The sequence below is a fragment of the Python bivittatus genome, unplaced genomic scaffold (assembly GCF_059951505.1).
Source record: "Python bivittatus isolate LINGU-HERP-01145 unplaced genomic scaffold, Pbiv_v1 ctg000330_np1212, whole genome shotgun sequence".
In the NCBI taxonomy this organism is placed as follows: domain Eukaryota; kingdom Metazoa; phylum Chordata; class Lepidosauria; order Squamata; family Pythonidae; genus Python; species Python bivittatus.
In genome coordinates this window covers 43,559,622-43,577,544 of record NW_028277058.1, presented here as the reverse complement: position 1 = coordinate 43,577,544, position 17,923 = coordinate 43,559,622, and the positions used below count along the sequence as shown (strand labels likewise).

The window sequence follows — 17,923 nt, the reverse complement described above, 5'->3', positions numbered from 1 at the left end:
TATTGATTGGGAACACTGGAAAACCTAGCATCTTTACCATATCACTAGAAACTCTATGCTGTGCAGCTTAATTATCCAAATGTCTGTAGGAAACACTAACCAGGAGAAGTGTTAAATAAGAATACAATTAGAGTGCATCCCTTCCAGTTGTTCCCCTGAATAACTGGCATACATAACAATTGCTATAAGAAAGCCTTATTGAAATACAGTAAATATTTTCCCTTTGAGTGGGCCTCAACTACTGTAAATGATGAAAGAATAGAGTGGTATCTTCTTTCTGTAAATCTCCAATTAATGGGGGATGCAGTTTCTCTCTCAGGAGAAATCTGGCACCAGCAAGAATATGCATTGAAAAAGAAGCTAAAGGTTAATTTGGCCAGAAACTTGGTTGTTTTCCCTTGAACTTGTTCTGTGGAGAGAAATTACATATATGAAACATTAGTGAATTAAGACTCTTAACTTTCTTGGACATAATGAAATTATCAAGCTGTTATTTGAGGAAATTTCTGCAGAAATTCCATCCTACCATTAGATGATATTAAATATGTTTAAAAAAAAACTCATGAAAATGAGTATTTTCCCTAACTTCTCAAGGAGGGTAAGACAAGTTAGTCTTATATTCTGTGTATTACCATTTTACATTTATACTGATCAACTTGCTTTTCAGCCTTAGCCCACATTCCCCTTTGTCTCCATCTAAATCAAGCTTGAGAATACTTAGCTTCTGAGCTTGTTTGTTTATTGCAGCCAAAAGAGGTCCTAGCAGGCTTTCTTGTTGTTATCTTTGGGAACACCCTTTAGCTCAGCTTTCCTGACTTTCCATGTGGAAAAAAAAACAGTGAGGGAAAATAGGATGGAATTCCACAAAGTTCTGCATGTTTAGGCAGGAACATAACTGAAGAAGGGTACCCTCTTCCAGTTTAGGGATTGTTATAAATCTTTTAATCCTGCCCACTGAATGAAGGGGGAGGAGCAACCCATTTTCAAGATACCGTCCTATAATAGAAAAAAAGACTTGCGCTATATAAATGATGATTTAGGATTTACCATTAATAGCTGTGTCACTAATGGATTAATATTTCTATTCATAAAATGTATTGCTTCCAAACGCATAGATTTTGTTGGATTGAAATGTACCATTACATTTAGGTCATATCAAATAGAATAGAAGCAACAATTACAGTTATAAGTTGGCAAGACACTTTGCGTTTCTTAATTCAACACCAACTTAGAAGGGGAGGCAACCATGGCTTTTCCTATCTCTTCTTTTGTTCATTCCTCTGTAGTTTACTGGATGCACAGTTGGAATTCTGTCTTCCTGGGGGTGGGATGGGGAGGAAATTCGAGTTCTGGGGAAAGCCATGTTTTCTGTAATTTTACAGAACACTAAAATTTAAAAAGTACTGCAATTCTCACTTGATTGGTAACTGCTTTCTTTTTTTCAAGTGGCTTTATATGATTCTAAATTATCTGCCAGATCAAATAGGAGGAGGATAAAAGGACAGAATAGTTCTGTTGTATACAACAGGTGCTGTAATATTAACTTGTAAGCTTTTTCCCCCTTTTCATCTTTAGTTCATCTCGTTGTTTGATTTGCTGAGATACTTCACTGGAATATGCATACAGATTGCTGCTCACCTTCACATACAGGTCTTCAAGCTTTCATCTCAACAAGCTCCTGAACAGGTTCAGAACCATAATGAGTGACTTATAGCTAAATACGAAGAGAAGAAGGAGTAGGGGGAAATGTTGAATTATGGAAAGTACTTTTTTTTTTAAAGAAATACAGATCTGAAGGCTTTTAAAGAAAACCAAATATATGAAGGAGTTCATAAAGTTTCAAGTTATACTAAGACTTGTAGTTAGTTTGATCAGGATCATAGAGTTTAAAGAAGCTTTTGTTAAAAGGTAACTGATCCCTGTGTAAAAACTTTCTGTTTGTAGACACATATGCTTGAAAGTCTAATGCAGGTGACCACTAGCATGGGCTATTCCATAAAAAAATTGACTTTTTAGGAGAGTAACTTTACCATTAGTATATAGGTACAATAACAGCATAAATAAGCCCATTTTGTAAATTCTGTAACTTTTTGGGCTTTCAAGAAATGTTAGTTGTTAATGGCTAAAAAATTAACCAATATGCTTAAATTAGCGATTAAAAGGATATGGTATTCTGTAAGGGCCATACAACATATAGTTTGCAGTTTCCCCTTTCAGCTGAAGTCTGTGGTAGACAGAAGCATTTAAACATTTTCCTCTTCTAGCAACTGGCACAATTTTTTTGCCTTTGTAATACAGGTAGTCCTTGGCTTACAATGGCAATTTGGACCCAAATTGCTGTCACTAAGCGATGCGGTCATAAAGTACAATGTCACTTGACCACATTGCTTAGCGACAGCAAATCCAGCAGTCCCAGTTGCGGTCGTTAAGCAAGGACCTCACATGACCGCAACTTCTGACTTCCTGCCAGCTTCCCCATTGACTTTGCTTGTGGGAAGCTGGCAGGGAACATCAGAAATCACGTGATCGCAGAGATGCTGCGATGGTTGGAGCTACAAAGATCCATCATACCATTCATTCAGCGCCGTCACAACTTTGAACAGTTGCTGAACAAATGGTTGTAACCCGAGGACTACCTGTATTTGCTTTTCATTACATTAGTGAGTGGGGTTGGATAGCCTATTCTGCCATTTCAGATTGTAACTTCCCAGGCAGCAGTTTATAAAAAAGAAAACTTGGGGCTGGGGTGGGGTGAGAAAGTACTACAGTTGAGTCTTGGATATAAGATGGAGAAGGAAATCATTAATCTTTTTTAAATGTGAAACCATTCTGTTTTTGAACATAATATAATCTGGTCCACTACATTTAAAGCAACAAAAATTCTATTTTCATTTACAAAAATGTGTTATAAATACATTGGGATTATATACCTGTACTTTTTGGTATGATATAGACATTAACATTTGTATTTAGAATATATTTTGCATAGCAAGCAATATGTGCTTTTCCTTTTCCTTTGAACTTTTATGTCACTAAAAAAATCTACAACCAGTTCTTTTCTTTGTATTGTTAGATGACTGTGTCTTCATGTAACACTGAGGCATTAACTTTGTTAATTTATGACCTTATCGTTCAAAAACTATTCTTAGGTTATGAGAAGCACAAATAATGTTAGTAGGAGCTATGACTGAACACATTTAACAGAAATCATGCTTGATTTTAAAAAACATGTTTCATCTTAGCTTTAACATTTCATAATAAAAGCAGTTGTAGGCACTGTCAGGATAGTTTATTTTTTTAAATATTGTTCTCTGATTTTATTGCTGGTTTCTGTGGCACAGTTCCATTAAGGAATCACTCCAAGGTGACCAGAGCTTATCTATTAAATAACGAATTCTAACATGCATCACTAATTATTATAACATCCCTCTAGAAATATTTTCTTATGGAAAAATTGCTGTCATGAACTTTGAGGTGCTGGCAACTTTATCCAACCTTGATCATCTGTTTAATCATGTGTTAACATTTATAAATGCTAATGAAATCATGTTAAAGACTGATTTCAAATGTTCAGTTAAGATCTTGTGTGTGAATTGGACCATAAATATTAAATGGAATGAATTGGTTAATTCTACTATGTCACACTGGCATATAGGCTAAAAACGTAATGTGTAAATATTTAAATATTAGCAGAAATTATTTCATTGAAACATAATGACTTCTCCCTAGAAATTTAATATGTGAAATCTGCCTAGGCTTCTTTATTAATTAGAAAATCCAATATAATTATAAGAATAATCTATTACCTTGAATTTTAAATAGGTGGTGTAAAAAAAGCCCCATAAGCTGATCTATATAAAAATAACATTTGCAAATCCAGTTTGAAAGATTTGCATTATGCAACCATAACGGTGAATTCTATATAGAAAACCATTAATTAATGGAATGGCATTATGGTAATTAAAACCTTTATATTTAAATATAATTAAATATTTCAAGCAAATTTCTGTGAAAAAGGAAGAAATATAGTACTTAATTTTTTTTTTAAAGAAATCAGACTCAAAAGTCAAATGCATTTCATCAGTAATTCTAAATTGCTTTAACTGCAATATTCCATAACCATGAAAATACTGCATCTGTAATGTTTGAAATGTAAATTACTTTTAAAAATTTTTATTTATAAGCTCACTGAATCAAGCCTTTGATATTTCAGATGATGGTAAAAAACATTTCAGTTGGGAATAGTGCTTTCTTACTCTATAAAGCTTTATTCAATAATCACTGCATTGGTACTTTAATTTAAGAGTTTTTAATTTAATTAGATAAACTAGTATTTCCAAAACAATTTATTAGCCCACAATGCAAAAAGTACATCATACCACTTATTACTAGTTTCAGATTACTACAGTACTAAATCTAGAAAACATATATTGTATTTTATGATAGTAAGGAATTTGTAAACAGTATTGTTCAAATCTCATGTTAAAGCACTTTACTCTTAATGTGTGTGATAATGCTTTTCCCCCCTAGTTTTTAGGAACTTTTCATTTTGACTTGAAATTCCAATTCTACTAATAGACTTCTAAGTACTACTGTGCTTAACTAAGGATCAGTCTATAGGTATTTTGAAGTTTACAAATACTATCATAACCCAGGCATTTATATTTGTAATTCAAAAATGAAGGAAAATTGTGCAGATATGTTAAGATTAAAGAACCATAATATTGTGAAAATGAAAAAACAGTAATTGCTTCTATTACTTGTTGATTTCTCTGTTGTTAACAATGAAGAACTATTCAGACACATGTAATTTTTAACATGGAATGTAAAACAGTTGCTTTTTTCCCCCCACGATGGCTAATGTGTATAATTGTATCATGTTACTTAGGTACAAGTTATTTCTCCACTGAACCATCAGAATAACATGGACTGAAGAGATTTGCGAACAGTTGCCATCTCTTGCTGTTGCTGTTATGAGAAAAAAGAAAAAAAATATTGATCAGATGCAATATTTTGTATCACAGCACTCTAACGTGTGAATTGTAAACAATGTTTTTTTCTATTTAAGTGTGCTATTTTAAAATGTTATTGAAGTTTTCATAAATCAGTATTAATACTTACTGTGTCCATCATTATTTTTTTCTGCAACATAGCCATTTCTTTGCGAAGTTCACTTTGTGCCCCTGCTAAAAGACTTTCATGAGTCCTTTCCATGTCTTCCATACTCTAAAATTAGAGTTCACCTTCATGAAAATTTGCCAGTAATTCACATCAAGAAATCTCTTGCATTTTTAAAATTAATCTATAGCTCAACCCTCAACATACATCAGTGTTCTAAAAGACATAATCGCATAGATACAGGAAATGTTAATCTTAGCAAGATAAAATAATTTCATTTGGAAGATATTTACTGATCTCGGTGCTATAATACAAGCTCTGAAGTGATTTGGGAAGAGAGCTACACAGATAACACAATCACTATATGGAACAAGAAAGCTTGAAAGTGGAACATAGTTGAGATAGTATTACATAAGAAATTTGTCCAGTTATGAAAATTAGATGTTGGATTTCTGTATCAACTCCAGTATGTTGTACTGGCAGTGTTGAATTGATTATAAAACTACTTGATTGATCAGAAATTAGTAGAAACTGGGCAGAATGGGTACAGAAAGTCATTATTTGGTAACAAATCTAAACAGCTAATACCTAATAGTAGTAATCGCTTTCATTTTTAAAGCATAAAAGTATTGCTGTGCATTAACAATATTACTGCATATGTTATTGCATGCCACGTATATCTTTAGCACCATTTAGGTGTTTTAACTGAAAACTACACTTTTAATTGTGAACTTGATAAAACTATGTTTCAGAACTACCATTTGATTTAAAAGTGTATAACTTGACCTTTATAAACTGTTCATACAGCTGCTTAATTGTTTTCAGCCTCTGACTTTGAACTATTCTTGCTTGCTGGAAAGCTTTCTGTTGTTGTCGAAATACATTCTGAAGAGAAAAAAAACCCCTAATGGTTAATAAGTTGATATAATTCAATTACAGAAATGTTCCTTGTCAATAAAAGACAGGTCAGGAGTAGACTTAATCCAAGTTGTATGGTGCTGCATATTTTAAGTTTCAAAACTACGTGTATACCTGAATTCAACTTGAAACCTAGATGTTCAAGTTTATTTTTCGAAGGAGATCATTTACAAAGCAAACTGGGACAGCTAGTATGAGCCCCAGTTCTGGCAGAAAGGAAAGTTGTAAGTTCCTGACCAACCTATTAACTGGCCTTAAATCTCACTTGTTTTTCATGGTAAAACATAAGCCTTATAAACTGATCAGTGCTTCACTTTGCTAATTTTACTTGAATTTCCTGTACTCTAGGTGAATATACATTATCGCAAAGAAAGTAATGCAAAGAATTCTACATCACTGAATATTGCATCTCTTATCTCTGATTATTGAGTGATAATTTCTCCTATACTGCAGGAAGAAAAAGCATAAAATAGCAATCTCTGACACTTAGCATATTCAAAAATAAACACAAGAAAACAAACCGCTAGCTTCTCTTCCTGTTCCTCTGCTTTCTGTATATCGGCATCCCATTGTTGAAATACATGCAGGAACTGCTGAGAATACTCGTGGTTAACCTTTTGCCTACAATATATATTTATCATTACAAAGAGTGCAATATGTAATATCTTGTAAAATAAATCCATAAGGGTGTGCAATAAATGGTGAATTTAACAGAATATAATTAGCGTATTCATGGGAACTCCTGAAAAATTGCAGACTTTGATGCTTTAAGTATCAAAATGGTGGCATTTCTTTATATTGTAAAATGCAAACAAATGAAAATCAATGATTTTTTTTAAAAATAAAATCACTATTTTTAAATTCCTGGGTTAATATAATCCAGATTCATTCACATTCTGGGTAATCGAGATACCTAAAAAAGCAGTAAGGATATTTCTCCAAGAGCTAAAGGAATTTGTTTTTCAGTAGGCAAAATGCTGAACAAAATTTAGTTATTATTTATAGAATTAAGTAATGATTTCCTATGAAATATATATTACTCTTGAAGTAACTTACCTTTGTTCCTGTTGCGTTTTCCAAACAAATTCTATTTTCTGGTTGCTTGTTTTAAGAGAAGCCTTTGTATACATTTCTAATCTTTTCCTTTTAGCCAGAAGAGCTTTGTTAATGTCCGCTACAGTAAGACAATTGTTGTACAATGCATTTTTAGCAAGCAGTTTTTGTAATAAATCTAAACATTACTACAGCACCTTTTCTGACTGATTTTGGGTATTACATAAATTGTACACCTAATTGTAGTATTTGCAAGAAGCCAGTATGCTAGTAAATGCTGAATCATTATCATTATCAGTTGGATAAATGCCACTATAATACCAATCTGTACCGAGAGACAGAATGTTTCTTAACGTGTCATGATCAACAGCAAAAGCAGTAAAACAGGACTTCCTTACACTTCCACTTTATCGCTGGGTGAAAGTACCAAGCATCTCTCAGGATTTTTAACTAAGTTTTTCAGTAAGGCAATTTCACAAGACTAACTTGGCTTGAGAACCAAACTGAAACTGCATTAAGTACAATTTAAGAATGTGCTTTTATTTAAGACTGTACCTGATTAAATGGAGTTTAACTGATTTTGAGTAAATTATATAATAAACTTACATATAAGCCATAAGCAATGTCAGAAGCAATAAGCATACAGGTAGTCCTTGAGTTACAATGGCAATCCAGGTAGTCCTGATTGCTGTGGTAACCCAAAGATGCCTGGGTCATTAAGTGGCAGCCCCAGGTAAGGAGTGGGGTGTGGGGGAGGTGGGTACTGCGGGTGCATGCAAGTGCAGGGAGGCCCAGGGAATGAGGGCTGGGTGAGTGTGTGCAAGTGCAGGGAAAACCAGGGAAGGGGTGCAATTGCATTCATGTGAATGCAGGGATGCTGAGGGAAGGAGAGCGCAGGTATGAGCAGAGAGGCCCAGGGAATGGCATGGAGTGCATGTGGGCAAGCACAGGGAGGCCCAGGGAAGGACAACGCAGTGTGCAGGAAGGTGGGGGGGGACTTACCAGAGCAACTTGTGACCTTCCTTGCCAGCATCCCCACTGACTTCGCTTGTGTGAAGTTGGCAGGAAAGGTCACAAATGAACATGTGATTCTGGGACACTGCAACTGTTGCAAATGCAAGCTGGTTGCCAAGCACCCAAATTGTGATCATGTGGCCATGGGGGCACTCCAACGGCTGGAACTTTGAGGACTGGTTATAAGTACCCCTTGTTCAGCACCATGGCAACTTTGAACGGTCGCTGAACAAGTGTTCAGTAAATGAGAACCACCTGTATTTTTTTCATAAATCATGTATTCTAGCAGGTATGATCTTAAAAAAAGTCATTCTCTGGACAACAAAGTGAAGTTATGTATTGTGGTTTCTGGTAGCTGTAAATGGAATTTCTTTATGACCAGAACTGAATGATGACGCTTTAAAGATTTGTTTACAACTGGGGGCAGATTTCTTTTGCTTTATCTCTTAGAAAAAGTGGTAAGTTGGAGCACAAAAGATTTATTTCATTAAGGGTAAAATATATATATTATTATTTCTGGTAGTTCCTAATGGACTTTTGCTGAAGTGAATGAGTTGTTATAATTTGTTTATTGATAAGAGATGAATTATGGGAAGAAGAGATTTTTTTAAATTATTATTAAAATACTAGAGAAGGTGTTAAGTTACAGGGGTTATTTATACTTTTGTCTGGAGGGAGGGGGAAGTCACTTTTATATTTCTTTTTTCTTTTCTCTCTTGCTTTGCACTTTTCTTTTTCTTGTCCTCGCTTTTTATATTTCTCTTAGTTTCTATTTCTCTTTTATCTTTGTTATTTGTAAACTTTAATTAAATTATTACCAAAAAAAAGTCATTCTTCCTATGGAAAAGAGAACAAATGCTTATTTTATGCTAGTGCTTGTCATCTGTAATTTATATAAATATTAAAAAAATACTGTGTGTGTGAATTAAATCAATTAGATGTAGCTCTAAAACAGGCGAAGGACAAAGGGAGACAGAATAAGAAAATTTTCAACTGTTTGGTTTTTTTCACTGAAAGTTTTCTACACTGAATAACAACTGCTTCCCTTTCTTTTAATCAATGGCTCTGTTCAGAAAATCCTATTTCTGTTTAGGAAGCCCAGATATATAAATATGCTCTCTGTGCACCAACTGGAAAAATACATTGGATACTCATTGTGAAGGTTCTTCCTTTTAGGTGCAATGGAGGGATCCACTGAATGGATTAACTCCATGAGAAAATGGAATAAGCAAGGAATAGATTAGCAAACTATAATAAACAGGGAGAAATACCATTCTAAGAGATATATACACTGAAAGGGTTAAAAACCCGGTCTGTCTAATCAAGTAAATGGACAGAGACCACCAAAGCCTGCAAAAATCAAAAGCCAACCAGGATCAAGGAGATTCCTCCCTCAGGTAAACTTTTTTAAAAAAGAAAAAGCAGTTACATTTTGCTTTTTTCTTTATTCTCTGCAGAGGGAGTGGGCTAGCTCAAAGCCAAGTAACCAGGATCCCAGCTCAGAAGTTGGATGGAGACCCAGGAAAAAAGTAGCAATCTAAGGAATGGAGGAGTTAGATATAGATTAGAACCCTTTTAGTTCTTCAACTTGATATATATAATAAAGAGTTTAATTTGTACTGAATCTGACTCTCATTGAAAGAATCTTAGCATGTGCATCTGCTTGGTTACACTACAAAAAGGAAAGAGGTTGCCACTTTATCTACTCCTGTGTAATTCAGCACCAGAAAGAATTTCTCTGAGGAAAAAATGGCTGACAGGGGCATAGGCTTTCCCCAGGAGCACGCAGTAAGGATTGTGGGAGAAGGGCTTAAGACTTCCACTCAATGGAGGCAGATAAGTCAACCTATCATTTTGCCAGGCATTCTTGTATTCGTGTGTACCTCTGTTAAACAAACTGATTTTATTTAGACTCACAGGTTCTTCTTATTAGGCAGGCAGTTCCTTCCATGACAAAGCCACTGGAAGCATATCTACATTGAAAATATCCAAGGCTATCAATACAGAGGAAAACAGGAGAATAATTTTCATCCCACTAGTGAGGAAACAAAACACAAGCTTAATTTGAAAAATAAAGGTGGGAGTAGATGCCTTAATCAAATCAACATGAAAGAATCTTATTGATGAATATCCAATGGTCCTTTCCCAGTTTGTGTGCACAGTCATCCCAGAATGTGATATACACAAACCAAATAACAAATATGGGTGGGCCAATTTGAAAAAATAAAATAAAAACAAGTTTAAGAAGAAACATTCTCCCTCCAAAAGCTGCTTCCACAGAATTTCAGCCAGAGAACTAGTGGGAAAAAATGGTTGAAGCACATAATGCCTAGAGTGATCAATTACTCTCACAGGTTTAGGCAACTTTGGAATATGTAAGCTGTAATATTAAGAGACTTTATTCTCCAAGGATAAAATGAAGCAAAACAATCTGATCTGAATTCTGCTATGTGTTCCTGTTTTTCATATACTGGTTTTTAAACTCATCTCATAAAGCTTGTATCCATGTCTCAGGGGTACCAAACTGACTGAAACTATCCACAACATTAAGAAAAACCTCTAAGGGGAAATTAGCAGTCTCTCATGCATACTCTAAACTACACAATCATGGTGAGGGCAGAGAAGGCTGTTAATAGATATGAATACTGTCTGTCAAGATAACTACATGTCATGTCCATGAAATTGCAGGAGCTATGGTCTACTTGAATGGGACTTTATTTTGAATAAGGAAACACTTTTTTAAATTCTTTTTCTTTAATACTCTGGCATTCTATTCAATGACTAGTCAAGAAGAATACACTGATTTGTTGTTTGAAGCTTCTATTCATATATCTACTATTAAGTTCTAGCGTAATATATAAAAAGTTTTAGTGCTATGCTCTACTCCTATCCACCATGGTCTGCTAAGTCTTGGGAATACAAATTGGTAATTATTCTTATAAATAAAAATTGTAAACAGTGATAATAATAATAATAATAATAATAATAATAATAATAATAATAATAATAATAATAGATCAGCAGATACAAAGCTCGAATAGCACACTACGGGCAGAATCTCCAATTTCAGTTGTATCAGAAAGGTTTCTACCAATCCATCAATGGAGAGAGTGCAATGAACCAGTCAACACATGACAAAGAAGAAACAGTGCAGTTCTGGGTGCAGCTATGGGACAACCCAAAGAAATATAACAAGAATCCAGCTTGGATAAAGGAGGTAGGTAAGAATAAAAAAGAAGCTGAAATTAAAGAACTTGTAATAACAGCAGACATGTTGGAAAAAGGGCAAGGAAGATCAAGAATTGCCCAGCACCAAATGAAGATGAAGTGCATGGTTTTTGGTTGAAACATCTGAGTGCTCTGCACTCACTCACTGCCAAGCAGTTTAACAACATACTGCAAGGAGGTGAAATTGAAGATTGGCTAACATCAGGCAAAATCTACCTGATAATTAAAGATCCAGCAAAAGGCAACTACAGGCCAATTACTTGCTTGCCAACAACTTTTGAATTGCTAACTGGTGTTGTAGCTGATGCAGTCCAACAGCATCTAGTTGAAAACAAGCTCTTTCCATCTGAGCAGAAAGGAAACCGCTGAAACAGCAGAGGGACAAAAGATCAGCTCCTAATTGACAAGATGATTTTGGAAAACTGTAAGAGAAGGAAGATCAACTTGAATGTAGCTTGGATTGATTACAAGAAGGCATTCGACTCTGCCACATGACTGAATAATCAAGTGCCTAGAAATAACAGGAATCAATAGAAACATCAGAAGTTTTGTGCAAAGATCAACAGCACAGTGGAAGACACAGTTGCTTCCACAGGTTAATGGCGACAGACTGGGAGAGGTTAACATCAAGAAAGGAATCTTTCAAGGAGACTCACTATCACCACTACTGTTTGTCATTGCATTGATTCCTCCGTCAACAATACTGAACAAGTCAGGACATGGGTATCAAACATCAAAAACATCTGCCAGGTTATTCCACCTCCTTTACATGGATGAACTGAAGCTGTATGGAAAAACACCATCTGAAATGGAATCACTGCTCAACACTGTCCAAATATACAGCCAAGGTATTACAGTGGAGTTTGGACTGGACAAATGTGCCACCTTTACCATCAACAGGGGAAAAATATTGAAAATTGAAGGAATCAAGGAATACCTGGGCATCCTAGTGCTGACAACATCAAGCACACTGAGGTCAAGAAGAAGGTTAGTAGTGAATACATCAGAAGAGTGAAGAAGATTTTAAAATCCAAACAGCGGAGGAAATACCATCAAGGCAATTAACACCTGGGCAATTCCAGCCATTAAATATACAGCTGGAATAGTGGACTGGACTCAAGCTGAAGTAAAAGGCCTGGACAGGAAGACCAGAAAAATAATGACAATGAATCATGCCCTTCATCCATGCAGCAACGTTGACAGACTCTACTTACCAAGGAGCATAGGTGAGCGTGGAATGTTACAAGTACACCAGACAGTTGAAGAAGAAAAAAAGCACTGGAAGAATAGGACAGTGAACTGCACTGAAGGACAGTGAACTGCACTGAAGCTAGTATACCATGAAGGCTTACTGAATACCAAAGAAACCAAACTGGCCTATAAGAAAGACCAAATGAAGAATAGAAAAGAGACATGGCAAGGCAAAGTATTACACAGCCAGTACACAAAAAAATTAGCAGGCAAAGCAGATAACAACAAGACCTGGCAATGACTAAGAGCAGGAAAGCTGAAGAAAGAGATAGAGGGGCTATTTCTGGCTGCACAAGACCAAGCCTTAAAAACAAATGCATATAAAGCCAGAATTGAGAAGACAGCAATAGACAGCAAATGCTGCCTCTGCAAAGAAGATGAAAAAACAGTGGACCACCTAGTTAGCTGCTGCAAGAAGATCACACAGACTGACTACAAACAACAGCATGACAAAGTAGCAACAGTGGTGCATTGGAATATCTGCAAGAAATGCCATTTGCCCGCAAGCAAGAACTAGTGGGATCACAAAACAGACAAAGTAATAGAAGATGAAGAAGCTAAAATGCTCTGGGACTTTAGAATTCAAACAAACAAGCACCTGCCACACAACACCCCAGACTTAACAACTGTTGATAAGAAAGACAAAAAAAGTCTGGATAGTGGACACTGCAATACCTGGACACAGCAGAATAGAAGAGAAAGAACTGGAGAAAATTGCAAAATATAAAGACCTGCAAATAGAAGTAGAACGACTATGGCAAAAGTAAGCAAAGATAGTACCAATAGTTATAGATACCTTGGGTGCAATCCCAAAACATCTGGAGTACCACTTGAAGACCATCGGCATTGACAAAATCACCATCAGTCAATTGCAAAAGGCAGCTTTACTTGGAACAGTTTATATCCTGCCTTTAACAGTTCAATACCTTTAACACCATCAAACAACAGCATCTGCCTATCCCAGGTCCTTGGGAAGGACTTGATAAGTGGATAAAAATGTCAAATCCAGTCTAAACATCTGGTTGACTGTGCCACCAACCATAATAATATTTATTTATTTATTTATTATTAAATCAATTTATATAGTCACCCATCTCACTACAGGGACTCTGGGCAGTGTACAACAAAGCTAAAAACAGTAAAATACATCAAAATATATAAAACAAAATAAAACAAATAAAAGGATGTTAAAAATAAGGGAGCCACCTCACTAATTCCCCCGTCCACTGGGGTCCCCAGGCCTGCTGGCATAATCAAGTCTTAAGGGATCTCTGGAAGCTCAACAATGACGAGGCCAACCTCAGGGAGAAGATTCCACAGCACAGGCACCACAGTAGAAAAGGCCTGCCACCTGGGGCCTGCCAAATGTAGCTCCCTAGCTGATGGAACCCATAACATGCCCTCTCTGCTGGATCTGGTAGGGTGGGCAGATGAAACCGGGAAGAGGCACTCCCTCAGATAGCTCGGCCCCATGTAGGGCTTTAAAAGTCAACACCAGCACCTTTACTTGGACCTAGAAGCTAACTGGTAACCAATGCAGCTCATGAAGCAGAAGTGTAATGTGTGTTCTACCCCCACCTCCACCCCCAATTCTCTGAGTCAGTCCAGAAGGATACCATGGTTGATGGTATCGAAAGCCGCCGAGTAAGGCAAAGGTGGAAGCACAACCACCATCCCATCCATGCCAGAGATCATCCAAAAGTGCGACCAATGCTGTTTTTGTACAATAATTAGACTGGATTTGGCATTTTTATCCCCCATCAAGTCCCAGTCCTTGGGAAGGACTCAACAGGTAGATAAAAATGCCAAATCATCTATACATTTGGCTGACTGTGCGATCAACCATAATAATAATAAACTTTCTACAGTTCTGCTAGAGACCATCATACTATAAGGTGCATAAAAATAAAAACAAAATAAATATAGACTTTACATTGCACATAACACTGTTATATTAATTCAATGTTAGCTAAGAATTTTCAATACAGTATCTTTACCTATTACTGATCTTGCACTTCAAATATTAATATATACTGAAGTATCTTGTAAACTGATTTGTATATTATTCCCACCCCTCCACACTTACTTGGAGGAATTATAAAAGCAGGAAACGCAAAAGATAGTAAAGCATATAAAATAGTGTTCCTCCATTCAGCTCTGCTGACATAAATTAATTCCTACATCTTTGGATTTTTTACCCACTAGTAAGATTCACTGTCAAAATTTGAAACATACAGTTTTATGTTACACAGTAAAACTTATTACACTGCTGCCAAAACAGGACATGTCACACCACATTGTTTAAAAATATTTTTAAATTGTTTTTATTATTTCTCCTCCTGCAGTCAGTAGCAATAGGTATATTACTAGGTATATGAGTATTTTCCAAAACATACCTCCAAATCGTTCCAGCATATTCTGTACTTCTCCCCTATAAATGTTTAATTTTAAGAGTAACTATTTTTGTACATTATAAGAAATTAAATTTATATTTTTAATATTTTTAATATTGTTTTACAGCAACAAAATAGAGATATTATTTAACATAGTATGACAGTTAATACAGTTAATATACTGCATATATAAAACATTACACAATACTAAAGCAAGCTGGCAGGCAGGTAAGTGGCTGCTGCCAGGTGGGAGTAGTGAGGGGGTGTGAAGGTAGCCGAGGAGGCACAGCATGAGCATGGCAGAGCTTGGGGTGGCTGCTGCCGGGTGGGTGAGGGTGCACAAGTGGCAAGGAGGTGTGGCACGAGCGCCTTGGGGCTTGGGTAGCTGCTGCCAGGTGGGAGAGGATGCATAAGGGTGCATGAGTGGTGGGGGAAGCGTGGTGCAGGCTCAGTGGGGCTTGGTGTGGCTGCTACCAGGTGGGGGAGAGTGTGCAAGTGACCAGGGAGGCACAGCGCAAGTGCAGAAAGGCTTGGGGAGGTTGCATGAGGGTGTGTGAGTGGCCAGTGAGGCATAAGTGCAGTGGGGTGTGGTGGGGGTATAGGTGGGGGAGACTTACATGAACAACTTGTGACCTTCCCTGCTGGCTTTCCCGTTGACTTTGCTTGTAGGAAGCCAGCAGGGAAGGTCGCAAATCATGATCATGTGACTGCAGGATGCTGCAGGATTGTAAGTTCAAGCCAGTTGCCAAGTGCCCAGATCACGATCACATGACCATGGAAGTCCTGGGATGGCCGGAACTTCAAGGACCAGTTGTAACCACTACTTGTTCAGCACTGTCATAACTTCAGTCACTGAACGAGTGGTCATTAACCAAGCACTACTGTACTTTGGTATAAATTGCTAAAATCTCTAATATAAGATATCTGATATGGGGCTTAACATATTTGGACTAAAAACCCAGGAGGACCACTTGTTGGTTGCAAAGAGTTGGTGTTTTCTGTATTTTTGTTATCTAGTTGCCATCTAGTTTGGCAGCCCAATATGGTAGTCCTGTTCTATTACCATATGGATTTAAGAATTCTACTCTGTGTGATATGTTTATATGTCACTTTCCCCATTCATTTCTTCTTAGTTCAAAAAATGGCTCTGAGTGCTTGAAATTTCTCACATTGGATAGCTTTTGATCCAATCCAGTAATTTTACAAATTCTTAATTATGTTTCTATGTAAAATAAAGGCCAACTTTATTTAAAACATGCACACATACACACATTTGCAACACAATCCCACACTGACCTGAAAATAAATCTTTCTATGCAGTATCATATCAGAGTTGATATACAGAGAATTACACCTTTTTTTAATGGCCAAAGTTGTGAATATATTTATACACACACACTTCTGATTGTGATAAGCTACTGTAACTCTAGCTGATAATATATAATTAAATTTAACAATACAATAGTTGTGCATCAAAAAAGTGAGAGACAGCAATTTACCCAACATCATCCTCAACTCCTGCATGAGGAGTTACTGAAGATCTTTTCTTCCCATGTTTATCAATCACTGGAGCTTCATCTTTATAGAAAAACAAAACAAATTTAATTAGCTGCATCACCAAGAAAAGATAAAAGAAAACAGCAGGTCAGTCCTCAGCATCCTCAGGATTGTGTGAACCTCCCCAAATACTGATGGGTCTTGTAGTGTCTACTCAAATGCATGAGGCCAATGAAGCTGTCACATAGTTATTACATTCATTCATCCAATCATATTTTTCTCACGTTTAAAATATCACAGATTTTATTTTTCCATATAAATTGAACTCCTATAGTTCTATACTGAACCTAATGTATTAAATTGTCACACATTATCTTCTGTATTGTGTACATCATTCTGTGAGGACAACAAAAAAAATAGTTTCAACAAAATAATGAAACATGATTCAGAAAATAATGTACAAGACTGAACAATGAATGCATTATTCTATCTATGCCTTCAATATTTATTCAGCTTAAAGCAGATATAATTTCCTTCTATAATATTTGATTAAATATTCAGGAGACTGCATCTAAGATTTTATGTTACAAAAAAGTTGTACTACCAAGTCACATACAGACTTCAGGGATAACACACGTAATTGCTTTATTAAATATATTATTTCTATTAATTTTTTGAACATGTTTTAATACTTTTAGAGAATAAGCTATAAATTTTTTCATGATTGGGTATGTACTATACTGCAGTGCCATACTCACAGTAGAAAATTATGCAAAAATCTCAGCTGAAATAAATGATAAAGCACACTAATTTGTAAAGACTGAGTCTAAAATATTTATTATATAATAAGCTTTCATGGACTAGCCACAAGTTAAAGCCACAATGAATCTTTTTATGTTTAAATTGCCACATGACTTTTTGTTGTTTTAGTGCAACAAACTATGAGTTACAGCTTGGAAAATTGTACTGTTTGTAAACTTGAGCTCTTAAGAGTTTTGAATTAGGACATGAAAACAGTTCAGGTGCCTCTAAATCAGTGAAAGTGTAACAATTCTGCTGAACTAAACCAAAGGTTTATCTAGTTCCACTCCAGATGGAAGGCCTACAAGCACAACATAAACACAATATTTATCTAAATAAATGACTACTGGGCTGTTTTAGCTCTCTTCTACATGATTGTTGATAATTGTTTACTTTGTTTACTTTCCATCTCTCAGAACCTGTTTGTAAATTTTACATGCCAGATAACTGTGAGTTCCTAAACAATGGATACTTGGTGGAATTATGGGTTTTTTAAATATTGAGCTGGTTACTACACCTTCTCTAATGTCCTCTTCAGAACCACTCAGATGTTTTTTTGGGTCATCTTCAAAGTTATAGACATGTACAGTTGAATCTTCCTGTGCTAGTTTGGTTGTTTTTCCTGTGGATTTTCTTCCTGATGGTGCCAT

The 17,923-nt window shown here is 35.9% G+C and overlaps 2 protein-coding genes across 4 annotated transcripts in view; one reads left to right on the top strand and one right to left on the bottom strand.

Annotated features, from left to right (window-relative positions):
- The window catches only part of CHPT1 (choline phosphotransferase 1), a 17,982-nt gene extending 12,866 nt beyond the window's left edge, over positions 1–5,116 (top strand). Inside the window, exons 8-9 of one of the 2 annotated variants that reach the window (XM_015889482.3) lie at positions 1,576–1,650; positions 4,889–5,116. In XM_015889482.3, coding sequence (XP_015744968.1) covers positions 1,576–1,650; positions 4,889–4,933 — 120 coding nt within the window. In that variant the 3' untranslated portion in view covers positions 4,934–5,116. Of the gene's footprint in view, positions 1–1,575; positions 1,687–4,888 lie in introns of both variants that reach the window. The other variant, XM_007419949.3, reaches the window with a different exon arrangement.
- On the bottom strand, positions 4,701–17,923 carry SYCP3 (synaptonemal complex protein 3). 2 transcript variants are annotated; one of them, XM_007419950.3, is made up of 8 exons: positions 17,791–17,923; positions 16,475–16,553; positions 14,979–15,013; positions 7,093–7,210; positions 6,558–6,657; positions 5,905–6,003; positions 5,122–5,226; positions 4,701–4,968 (listed from the first exon to the last, which is right to left on the bottom strand). In XM_007419950.3, exons 1-8 carry the CDS (start codon positions 17,921–17,923, stop codon positions 4,915–4,917), a joined length of 723 nt encoding a protein of 240 aa, XP_007420012.1. In that variant the 3' UTR covers positions 4,701–4,914. The 2 variants fall into 2 exon arrangements, 1 of the variants encoding a protein (XP_007420012.1); XR_015796230.1 differs by lacking the exons at positions 4,701–4,968; positions 6,558–6,657; positions 7,093–7,210; ... (1 more) ...; positions 16,475–16,553; positions 17,791–17,923 and adding an exon at positions 12,546–12,762 and having other exon boundaries at positions 5,187–5,226.